Source organism: Chelonia mydas, chromosome 2 (genome assembly GCF_015237465.2).
Source record: "Chelonia mydas isolate rCheMyd1 chromosome 2, rCheMyd1.pri.v2, whole genome shotgun sequence".
NCBI classification, from domain to species: domain Eukaryota; kingdom Metazoa; phylum Chordata; order Testudines; family Cheloniidae; genus Chelonia; species Chelonia mydas.
In genome coordinates this window covers 163061862-163074971 of record NC_057850.1, presented here as the reverse complement: position 1 = coordinate 163074971, position 13110 = coordinate 163061862, and the positions used below count along the sequence as shown (strand labels likewise).

The following is a 13110-nucleotide window of genomic DNA, read 5'->3' as shown; positions in this document are numbered from 1 at the left end:
ATGCAGTCTTCTTTGGATGACAGACATGATCATGCATAACTTGCTGCAGTGACTCTATCCCTGGAATAATCTCAGCATTCAACCAAGAATGCTTGTCACTCTGTTCGAACCAAAGCACACTCCTGAACTGCCATGGTACTCATCTGGAGTGGGAACATTAAAATAACCAGAGATAATGGAATACACTACAATCTGGTGGCAAATGTACAGTGTATTATCCAGTATCCAATGTACAGTGTATACAATCTGGTATACAATGTACAGTGGCAAAGCTGTTACAGACATTTTGCTGCCTTTTCCGGAAATAAGTAAATTTTGGTCATCTCGCTGCTATCTACAAACAGTATCTCTACTATATCATGCTGCTGTCATCAAACTGAAAAACAGCAATAACGATTAACAATATCATTGCTGGTCCCTTCCTCCTCTAAAAACGTGGTTTGAAAAGATAAACGCCCAAAGCTATAGAGACCACAGGAACAAAATGAGGAACTTACAGTAGATGATACCATCTCTATCAGTCTAACGACAGCACAAACAACTTCTCGAATTCTACCACTGCAGTCCCAAATGCTGTTCTCAGTCACATATTTTGAACCATCATAGTAGAAGACTCCCAGGAAAGGTACCGCCCAGTTATGGGGGAATGTGATACTGACTCAAAATCAGAGAGCAAGAAGCTGTTTCTAAAGTTGTATATCCATATGGATATACATGAGCTAGCATATAAAGTTGCTCATCAAGGGCTCTGAAGAGAAATAAGTGTCTAGATGAAGAAATTCACAATGTTTTTCAATCACTTCTTCCTTCCCCAACTGCCAGAAAATTCTAGACCCTTAAGGAGAAAGGAAAGGGAACGACAGCCATAGGGAACTAGCTGTCTGCAGACTCCTTCTATTCTAGACATATGTAAACACTGCTCCACTAATCTCCAGGGATCCTAGTTTTCTGTTATAACACCCCCCCACCCAATTCTCTGATTAAAAAAACCATAAAAATCCGAGTTTTTCCACGATTAAAATGAAATACTGAAGTTTAGTTTCCCTAGTCACAATATATATATGTATCAGTTGAACATAGTGTTTTATTGATATACAATAGAACCCCATTTATCCGAGCGTCTATTCTCCGGTTCTCCATATTAATTGAACCACCAGCCTCTCAGGGCTGAACGCCTGAGCCCCAGCCACCCCGGGCTGATTGCCCAAGCCCCAGCCGCTGTCAGCCCCGAGTGACTGCTGGTTTGGCTAATACAGAGCGTTGGATAATGGAGGATCAGATAAACAAGGTTCTATTCTATGTGTTTTCATTTGTTAACAATATGTAAAAGATTCTCTGTAAAAACGCAAATTCTGCATTTTTCTGCGTTTTTCCATGACAAACAGATTTCTTGAATCCCTGCTAATCACCCAGGAGGTCAGGAACACTTAGGAGGCAATTCTCTCTCTGCAACTAGTGGTGAGCCCCCTGCATCTAGCTATTCAAACCAATATCGGAGACTCAGAAAAACTGGGTACATTTTACTGTATGGTTTTTCCTTTTTATCACCTCTTTCTCAGTTTTGTACCTTCAGTCACAACACAGTGCTATGGGGTGCAATCCCTCTGTGCATAAAGTGTCAACAAGAACAAAATAGGTCTCTTTCAATCTCAAATTATTCATTTTTTTAAAAAAGCCAACCTGAAAGTTACAAAGTCTGTCAGTTTCATGAAGCTTGAGGTATCTGTGAATGGCGGTGCAGGTTTGATGATATATTTCATTACCCCCCAGTTCTTAATATGCACAAAAAAGTGAGGAGGCGTTAGTATGTATACTATATATAGGTCATCTACTGCCCTCTAGTCACGTATATTACTCCTGTTGATTTCAACGGGAATTATGAGTGTAGGCAAAATGCTCTAAAATGTCCCATGCCCTAAAAAGTCTGAACTGGAACAGAAACATTTAGCGGAAGAAAGCTACCTGTAACAACATCAGATGTAAGAGACTTTAAACAAAGCTGCTGTCACAAAAGCAGCAGAACTCTCCCTATGTCTCTTAAGCACATAGTACACATTAAATATATTCAGAAGTGGAAGGCATTTCTAACAGCAGCAAATAGCATGACGACAGATTCTATTCCACTTGATCCTATCCCACCCACAAGGCTTATATAGACATGGGGATCAGACACTTTACATCAGAACTACTTCCCCTCCAATGTTCTGGCTGCACAGTCATTTCTTTGCTTTTCTGTAACTTCCTGGATAGGTATCTCGAGCAGTATCATGGAATGTGTGAGTTTTTACTTATTGATCGCAACACTGAAAGTCATTTACAGAATTGGTTCAACGGCTTGCTTGGGGCTAGGTCATGGCATTTCTACTGTAGCCCGATGCAGGGAACAGCACAGTGCTGGACCACCCAAAGAGGAGATTTTGCCTCAGGTAAAGCACGATCTTTTCAGATGCTGCTCCTTGCACATCAGTGGAGTGTGCGTGTGCATGTACACACGCAGTGTGCTCCATCCATTCTCATGGAGCAGATGGCTGCCTGCAGTGCCCGCACTCACCCTGCTTGGTGGAATCATGCAGAGGAGAGGGGGAGGCAATGGCCTTGCTTCAGTCTTTCAACCTTTTTGCTGGCTTGTTTCCCATGGGAGAGCAGCAGTCTGTTCATGCTATCATGAGGTGCCCTTGTGCAACTGTGTTGTGGTGGAGAAACTGAAGTTTCTTGTATAACCCATCTCTCTTACCCTTCCATACACACACACACACGGACTTCTCTCAATCTTTACTCTATACTGATTCTTAAGGATTTAAAAAAAGATGCAAGCTGAATCAGATCATGGCTGACAGTGCTCTAGCTTTACTCCTTCCATGTTTCTTCAGGGAGCTTTGTGAAAACAGAAATGTTGGCATTCGTTCAGGCCTTATCTGCTCCCCTCATGTTTTTACTTGCAACAGAGTCAGGCTTGTGTGTGTGCGCATGCAGGTGTCACATTCTGAGTTTTCACATGAGAAATACGCAAATCAAGAACAATTACTTCTTTTGCCTGTTCTGAGGCAACATCAAGGAACCATGCAAACAGGAACGAGACCATGACGGCTGCTTTTACACTACTTTCACCCAGACCACACTGCACTGTAAATACCAGTAGGAAGGAAGGAAGGATAACTTATGGAATAAAGGGTCTCTGGCAAGTTACAGACATATAATTGTACCAAGGGAAATGCCTCTCTGTATGCCATTGACCTGGGCACCCCTTACTTTATAGTCTTGCATATCTTCTGCAGAGTTCCAGACAATGTAGCTTTCGTGCTTTAACTGAAACCTGTGAATTTGCCGCAAGATGTAATGACTATTGAGATTGAAAGTGTCAAAACTATTTGTAAAAGGATGACTGGCCTTTTAAGGGCAGATGGATCCACTTGTGACACACTCAGATTGTGAAAAAGTGTGCACTGTCATATGTCAGGCAGGTCATGTGGCTAAAACAGGCCTTTTGGGATGGACATAAAACCAAAAGCCTGAAGGGAGCAGGAGCCAGTTAGGAAAGCTGGGGTGTGGAGATCAAGTCTGCTAGAGGAAAGCCTCAGCAGGGACAGGACTAAGGGCTTGACTACACTACCACGTGGGGTTGATCTAAAATATGCAACTTCAGCTACATGAATAGCATAGTTGAAGTCGACGTACTCAGATCTACTTACCGCGGTGCCTTCACTGCGGTAAGTCAACAGCTGACGCTCTCCTGTCGATTCCGCTTGCACTTCTCGTTCTGGTGGTTTACCGGAGTTGACGGGAGAGTGCTCAGCGGTCGATAACGCAATAAATCAACCCCAACTGGATCGATCGCTGCCCACCAATCCGGCGGGTAGTGTAGACAAGCCCTCAGAGTTGTACCAAGAGTTGTAGGCCAGCTTGAAGGCTGGGTGGGAGTTTGTGTGATTCCTTGGGAACTTTGTCCCCAAGAAGGGTTGTTTCTCAATACATGAAAGCCTATGTTGAAGGTGTTAGGGAGTTCAAGAGAGGGAAACTGAGTCAGCAGCAACCCTGCCACCCCCAAGGCGCTACACAACGATTAATACAAAAACCCTTTCTAGCCTACATCTACCCACCATCTAATTCACACCAACCAGCTCTCTAATGCCCAAATGTGCCACTGCTCACAAATCAAGAATCCTATCCACTTCTATAACCCTTAGGTCTTTCTTCCCACTGCAGCCACGCTGCAACTGTGGCTAGACAGAGAGGGACACAACAGTCAACAACTCCCACAATGGTAGAATTTCACTGGTTCATGTAAGGGAGCTCTCCTTCCTCCCATCCCAGTAAGTATTTTATAGTTGCTAACAGTTTAATCTTGGTCTGTTCTGATAGAACCCTGGGTACAAGCTTGCTCTCCTCACCTTCACCATCAGGGCTCATGTTTTCATAGGAATCCCAGCGGATCAGTGGATCTGAGGTATTGTAGTCAATTATCACTCCATGGTCATTCTTCAGGTGTTCACATCCTGAAAGGGTAAAGTCTTGGTCAGAGACAAAATGGAGGAGTACTCCTGCTTTCATCTGTATCTACACATACACCCATCTCTGACAATGTGCTGCTTCAGTGAATGCATTAACCCCATCTTCGGAAGTGTGGGGAGAAATGATAGGGAAAGACAGTTCAACAGCCACACTGAAACGGACTATGGAAACTAAGATTGTATTAATGTTTCATTACAGTAGGAATAAACAGAGAGTTTAACTGGAGCCTCTGACTACAGAGTAGCCCTGCCTTAACAACACACACACACACCCACCCACCCACCCACCCCCGAATGAGAAGGTATGCAACATTCTGTAGCCATGTACGACCAAAGCTGAAGTGACATCTCAGAATGATACCACAAGCATCTCCATTGTCAATTAGCAGTTCAACTGTTGCACAAAGAAGAAATGATGTAAGGTCATGTTTCTTTTGGGGGTCACTATTGTTCTCATATCAGAGAAAGTTTATTTAATAGTTTTGTTAAATAAAAAAGTGTGTGTAAATGACAACAGGGCTGCAGTGAAAACAAGGGTAACAGCTCAAAGACAAAGCTGACATCTCAATCTTAAACTTTTGGCTGTTTTTCTCCACAGTAGCAGATGTGCTGCTGTTCCCATACACTAACATTACACTGAAGTCAGTGGAATGAAACATTTGCCTGGTGCATTTGGCCTCACAGAAAGTGTCGTCTGCCAGACATACATGGAATTTTCAGCAGTCACCAAGGAGTTAACTCACACATTTGTTGCACCCTTAACATGTAATTTATACATTTGAAAACTATAGCAATGAGGGATTTAGCTGTGGTCCAGTGTCATGAGCACAAGAGAGGAGCATCAAGAACTCCTGACTTCAATATGGGCTCTGACGCTGACTTAATCCGTGACAATAAGCAAGTCAACTTGCTACCTCAGTTTCCCACCTGGAATAGGGGAGAACAATCCTTATGTACCTACCCTATAGTGGCGTTCTGAGGGGCATTTAATTAATATTTGTAAAATGCTTTACAGAAGCAAAGTGTTATACAAGTGCTATTATTAGGCCCACTTTTCAAACATAGGTACCTAAAGTTAGGAGGCCAAAAGTCTGCATTTAGGCACCTAAGTAAGTATTTTTAGACATGTAAGTACTGATTTAGGTCCTGATCCTGAGGGCACAATAAACAGCAGGGCCACATTCTCACAACACAGGACTGGGGTTTTAGGTGCCTACACAGATATTTAGGTGCTCACATGCATATCCAGGTTTCCAATGTTTGTCATCTGAGTTTGACAAGTGGGCCTTCTATTATTAAACTTATGAAGGGCTGGAATTTTCCATTTTTAAAATAATTTCTCAAATACTATGAAACTGTAAAATTAGAGTCTCTTCAAAAATGGGGCACTGAGACTTTTTCCCCTTATCCCTTTTTGCACTCAGATAACTCAGCTATGAAATAAGTTCCAACTCTGAGCACCTGCGGAAAATACAAATCTGATTCATTCTCTAGGATACCAGAAAAACAGAAGTAATAATGAACAGATTTTGATCCTTTTTCAGACTGGCAGACTGGCTACTCTTCACGCAAACCAGGAGCTTTACCATCCAAGAAAAGCATAGATTAAGCTAGAGAAGCTATTAAAAATGAATGTTCTTATAAGGAGTCTCAGCAGGCAAAAGTAGAACTGTGCGCTGGACTGGAAAGAAGCCAGCTTTTTACTGGCTGCTACTACTAGTCTCCAAGCAATTAGACTGGTAAAAAATGCAAGGGAAAGATTGCCAGTACACAGTATATGTAACACTACAGAAAAGATTATTTATGGCACATGGAAAGAACTATATTTTGAAACACATCTCTTTTTCATCATCTCAGGCAGAACCAATATTACCTTTGGAAAAGCAATAAATGCATAGTAGTAGTAAATTGTTCACAAACTCTATGATATAATTTTTTTCATCTTGGATATGGGAAGTTCCATATTAGTATAGACACAATCTTAGATTATAATGTAACGGAGGAAGAATACAGGGTATAACTTGTGAGCCAACTTCAGACCTGGTATAAACACAAGCAGCTCTACTGACAATGAAGTTCTATTTGGTTACAGGTCTGAAATTGGTCCAAAGTTTGTCACTTGTTTAAATAAGTTCATGTAAGGCACCTGGGATAACAATGAATAATACCTGTAGCATTTTATATAGACCACTGCTTAGATTAGGTTTTTGAAGGAATTACTTTTCTTCAAATAGTGTTATTTTAAATATTTGGCAGTATGTGATTTTATAGCATTGTGGTCACTTAATCTATGTATGCTAAAGCTATCCGTAGAATAGTTTACTTTATATGTTTTCTAATAGTTATCAGCAACCACTCCAATATATTTTTGTAGTCAAATTCTGATCACAGTTACTCTAGTGTAAATTCAGAATAATTTTATTAAGTTCTTGTATTCCAAGGTAAACTACACTCCACATTTTCTGTACTACAACCTTCTGGGATGAAATTTAATTTTCTATCTGCACTTCAATTCTGTCAGCTTCCAAAATAAACAAAGATCATTCTATATATTGAATGCTTACCTTGGATTTTCTCTGGGGTTCCTGAAAAAACCAATTCAATCTTCCCATAATCAGGGAAGCGGTCATCTGAAAACACAACAAAATATCACAGCAAGTTTATTTTCCAGGGAATAGTAGCAATGCATTCACAAATCAAGATTTTACAGTAGAATGAATACAATGTGTGTATTTTCTCTTTCCCTTTTTTACTTAGATTCTACCAACTGGCTTTTAAAACAGCAAGGTTCCCCCCGACCCCCACATTCTCAGTAAAAGACCACAAAAGCTGAAGTCGGAGTTTGGTTTACTTCCCAGAACAGTCAAGAACACAGAAAAGAAACAACGAACAACAACAAAAAACAACGCTAGTTTTAGTGTTTTATTTGCAGTGGTTTCATAGCTCAAAAAACCCAGCAAAACAACAATCCTTGACCACTAAACAAGTATGTGTATATACATAAAATCACACACACAAACAAAATACAAGTAACACTTTGGGAAGAAGCAGTACGATACCTGGGTGAGGATTTTTAAAAGTGACTAATGATTTTGTTCCTGAATTTTTGGATATACAGAGGCCTGATTTTCAGGAAGTGCTGATCACCTATACACAAGCTAAGAACACACCTCTCTTCCTAGTGAATGAGCACCTGTAGAATGTCCAATTAAGCTTCCAAAATGGAGACATCTGATATCACTAGGCATTGTTGAAGACACTGATTTTAACATAAACACACATTAACAGACACACACACATACATACATCCCAGTATACACAATCATGAATCCCCTCCTCATCCCACACACACACAGAAGGAAGCCTACCTTTGTTAGCATTGTCCAAGTCCTCTTTGCCAAATACCAGACCGTAGCCTTGAACGGCACCCGTGTGAAACTGCAGGCGGAAAACGACATCACGGGTGGCTGATCGATATTTTTTGTGATAACACTTCAGCTGAACAGACAAGAAAAAGAGAAACACCCCTAATAAGTCCATTCTTAGTATTGTCTGTGTTTATATATTGCTGTCTGAATAAAACCAACAGTGATGCAATTTACTGCAGATTCCACCAACGCTGAAACAAGGAAAGTAGCTTACTCAATCATTGTAAAATTATACAAGCCCAGAGCAAGTTACTTTTTAAAAAATGGATCAGTAAAAAGAGTCATTAATTACTCTTTTATCACCATCAGTCATCATTTTATGTGACAGATCGGCAGATTTGTAAGCTGGCTTACATCAGTATTTTTGCAAGGTACCAAAATGCATCTTAAAATAAAATAAAAATGGATCCTCAATCTAAAGCAACTGAAGAACACACAAAGGCTTTCTTCACTTCAGCAGTAAGATAGTGAGCTGACTAAACTGTTTCTGGTAACCTAAAGTTAGACCATTGTAAGCAAGAAATCCTGTCTGCAAGGAGGCCATGTCCCTTTGGAATCTGCCATGATGAAAGCGAGGATTATTTTTAAAATCTTCCTAGTCGTTCTACCAAGGACAAGACCTTCCTCTGAAAGAAGGAGTACAGTTGGCAGCATTTGGGTACACACGGAACAGCATTAAAAATGAACTTCAGAGCATGGTGTGTGAAGATCATAAACGTAAGTACATCTGCCAAAAAGCACAGGGAAGGAAAATAGCAAAGCTGCTGTTTCGGTTAGTCCATGGGGAGGAAGGTGTCCACAGTTACAGCCTACTGTACATGTTCTCCTGTAAAAAACCACTGACCATGTTTGGCTGATGGAGTGGTGGGGAGGACGGGGTAATGCAGGAAAGAAACACAGGTTGAGCCAACTTGTTGGTACAGTAGCTTATGACAGAGCACAGCTCCTAAATGCTGTCACTCACCTCTGTCACTTAAACAAAGGAGGATTTTAAATCTTTTTGTGCACCATCTCCATTCTTATCCTTTCACGGTTAGAGTACAGCCTTGTCTACACTGCCACTTGACAGCGCTGCAACTTTCTCACTCAGGGTTGTGAAAAAACACACACCCCTCCCCCCCCCGCCCCGGGAACACTGCAAGTTTCAGCACTGTAAAGTGGCAGTGTAGACAGTGCACCAGCGCTGGGAGCTGCGCTCCTAGTGCTGGGAGCTACTCCCCTCGTGGAGGTGGGTTTTTTACAGCACTGGGAGAGCTCTCTCCCAGCGCTGGTGCCGCGACTACACAGCCAAGGTAAAGCACTGCTGCGGCAGCACTTTAACATTGCGAGTGAACGTTGCTAGTGAAGACCCACTACATTTGGTAGGATGTAAGCAGATAATTGTTTAAACGCCCCATAGAGTATTTCCAAACACAGATTTAGCAATCAGATCCCCTATGTGAACTACGAGGCTTTTTGTTATTGTTTTTCCTCTCTTGAATCTGAAGACTCATGCCCTTCCAAAGATGAAAAGCAAAGATAATAGCCCCTAAAGACTTATTTGAACCAATGGCACATTCTTTCCTTATTATTCATGCATTAGGACTATGTGCCTTCAGCAAGAGCCCCAGGGGCAATCCTGCAAAACAGTCTAAACTTCAGTCCCGTCACCACCTCTCTCATTTAAGGAGATTAGTCACCCACCTAAAAGTATTTTTATTTTATTTAGACGTGGGAAGAAGGTGGAGGATGAAAACAATGATGCATCAAAACTGATAAGCTTGGTCTCTCTGCATTATTATGTCTTGATTTTCACATACTGTGTAGCTGTTGGTCCCAGGATATTGGGTGCAGTAATGGGTAGGTGTAGTAATATCTTTCATTGGACCAATTTCTGTTAGTGAAAGATACAAGCTTTTGAGATCCACAGAGCTCTTCTTCAGGTCTTCTTCACTCAGACTGGAAGAGCTCTGTAGAGCTTGAAAGCTTGTCTCTTTCATTAACAGAAGTTGGTCCAATGAAAGATATTACTGCACCCACCTTGTCTCTTTGATTTTCGAAGGCAGATAGGTCTGAATTGTCAAGATGAACCAATTCCAAAGCCCACTGAAATCCATGGGCTTTGGTCAGGCCCCTACTGAGACAAGGAGTCACACCAGTGAGGGATATTTGTTAGAGTTTAACTAAGTATATTTTTGAATGAATGAAACTAAAAAGCATCTAATGAACATATTGGGTCTGAGTCTCCTCCCACTTACACTGATTTTACACCATTATGCTCCTTTGTCTTCATTAGCAGTATTGTTGAATTGCACAAGGACACCCTTGTTTGGGAGTGACGTTATAGGAGCACTTTGTACTGTAACAGTGTAACGAGATATCTCTCAAATCTATACAGAGATGAGGCAGGCTGAATGTGTTTATTATGAAAGAGGAAGTGAACACAGACCGTCTTAAAATTCTTCTTTCAACTAATCCATTTTTCTTATACAGCGATCACAGTGCAAATACCTGCAAGCAAGTCATCTTATAAACCTCCAAATCACACAAAAAGTCCCATGAAAGAGAATTAATGGACACCCATTAATAACCTCAAAATGGACAAAAATCTCAATAATTTTTTTAGTAATTTTTTAAAATACTTTTCCTTATTTGCCTTTAAATCTATTTCCTTTGACACCAGACAAAAGCCACATAGCCCAAACTGATCACAGGATACTGGACTAGGACTTAAAGAGACCTGGATTCAATTCCTGGCTCAGCCAGACTCCCTGTGTGACCATGGATGAGTTGATGTACCCCCTGGAAGAGCTCTGCATAGCCCCGGGATACTCATACCCCTGGTTGAGAATCACTGCCCTAAATGATGGATAACTAAATTGTCTTTTTGCTCCCCTTATATTACCCAAACTCAATAGTCTTTGGCTCAAGAGCCAGGAAAGATTCTTGGGGTGCAGATTCCACCAGTATGCCCACTAAGCTGCCGCGTGTTAGCTTGATTGTTTTGTTTACCTTATATGTAAATGTACTTTCATTGTCCTGTACCTGTAATCAAGCCAGTCAGAAAGGGGACTCCACATTCCTTTGTCTAGGGCAGATTCAATGTATTCACTGGCTCCCAAACACATTTAAGGACATATTTCCAGCACACATATATAACTCTTTGTACCCAACCTGTACATACATCACACAAAGATTTTTGGGGCCAGTGTGTCACCAGTTTACATATAATACCTTCCATGACACCTTTTAGATACATATTATGACAACAGTGTATTGGGGGCAGTGAGTGTGTGTCAGGCCTGATAGGAATTATCATACAGTGGGCCCTCTGCCAGTGGACATTGAGAGGCTCTTAGGGTCACAAATATGCATCTTTGTGAAGAGCATTGAGAATCTCATGCGAACAGAGCTAAGTATGTTTATGTTAGAAAGAAAATAAAGAAAATGAGAAAAGGAAACTAAGAGGAAGAAAATTCCCCAGAACATATTAAAAAGACCAGGAAAGATTTTTTTGTATTGTATTTTGCAACTTGAATACTTACAGGGGCATAGGACACAAACTCCTTTTCAGTCAAGAGATTCCTTTATTACACCTCTTTTAACTCTCAGACAATCTGTGGCTGGCAATAATTTACTCAAACTAGCATCATCAGCTAGTCCTCTGATTTTACAAAATATAAGGCAGTATTACCATCAGGATGCTTGAGCTCAGGAATAAATAGCCTACTCGTTATATGCCAAATCCAGTAATCCTTACTCAAGCAGCCTGCCATCACACATGATGGTAATTTGCCTAAGGAAGAACTGAAAGATTTTGCCCAGCAAAGTAAAAATGATGAAAACAAGGTTGAAAAGAGAGTGTATGCAAAAGATAGAAATGACCTGCTCCAAGTTTAAGGTCAGACTGGAGCTGTAACTATCATTCCATTCAATTTTGCTTTGTGAGGGGAAAAAAGACCTTAAAAACTATACAACACATTTAGGATTACACTTTAGGGAATAGTTAATACTGAAAGAGTTAGAGGTGAAGACACTGGTTTTCCTTCTCTTGAAAATATTTTAAATGGCACATCATTTTCATGAAAGAGTCATGGGTGAGAGTTTCTGCAGATGAAGAAAGTTAAAGACCTGCAAAGCACAATACATTCTCCAGACCTTGAGAAGTCTGACTTTGCACACATGCAGAACCTTCTCCACCAAATTGGCCACTGGAGAGAGAGAACCATTTTCAATAATATCAACACCTTTACAACTTTTTTTGTTTCCCCCCCAGAAACCGCTTACATATTTCCAAGTTCTTCATTTTCTGTGGTCATAATTCTGACAAGAATATTCATTCTGTTGGACGGAAACCCAAAAACTTGGATCACCAGTAAATCAGAATATTTTGCCTACTTATAAAGTACTATAGGCTACATTCTCGTCACAGATTCAGAGGTTCAAATTTGGAGTAAATGTTGACTTCAGTGGAGTTACTCCAATTCATCGCTGTGTAGTTGAGATCAGAACACTATCACGCATTTTTAGGATCCAGTTCAGCAAAAAAGTTAAGCATATGCCCAACCTTAAGCATGGGGGTAACCACACTGAAGTCACTCAAGCCAAGTGAAAGTTAGACTAAATAGGAGACACACAGATTTTTTAGACTGGAATAGTCTCTCAAGGGAAAAGGTGGAAGATGTATGCTTTGGGTCACAAAACAGTTGATCATATGCTATGACGAAGTAAATCTCGTATTGGCTAGATGGAGGCCGAATAGAGGACCTAATAAATATTGTCCATCCTATCTCTAATTTATAGATTTTATAGACTGGGATAGAGTACTATATGGTTGTATAATCCATCTTTCTAACTCAAGATATCCCAAAGGTCTTAGACATAAATTAAACATGCATTAAAGTGACTGTGTAAGCAGAACTGGCAGCTGTGATTAGCAACATCATATATATGATTTGGGGCTTTTCTACATGTCTAATCTGGCATAAAAATAGGGTGTTACTGTAAAGTGGATCAGCTGTCTCTGATTAACTCTCTGTATGGATGCTCTTATTACCAAATAAGAGTACATCATTATAATTTATTTTAAACCACTTCCAAAGTGGATTAAGATAATTTGGAATAAGGCATTCATTTCATTTCACCATTAGAGTGTCCATACAGAGAATTAATAATGAATAACTCCCTGGGTAGGC

General features: G+C 40.6%; 1 protein-coding gene across 19 annotated transcripts in view; it reads right to left on the bottom strand.

The window, feature by feature from the left end:
* The window catches only part of TNS3 (tensin 3), a 340704-nt gene that overhangs the window by 118498 nt on the left and 209096 nt on the right, over positions 1–13110 (bottom strand). For all 19 annotated transcript variants that reach the window (XM_007061354.4, XM_027823761.3, XM_027823765.3 and 16 more), the window contains 3 exons: positions 7877–8006; positions 7073–7138; positions 4389–4493 (listed from right to left, as the gene is read on the bottom strand). In XM_007061354.4, the coding sequence (XP_007061416.2) occupies positions 4389–4493; positions 7073–7138; positions 7877–8006 (301 nt within the window). The remainder of the gene's footprint in view (positions 1–4388; positions 4494–7072; positions 7139–7876; positions 8007–13110) is intronic.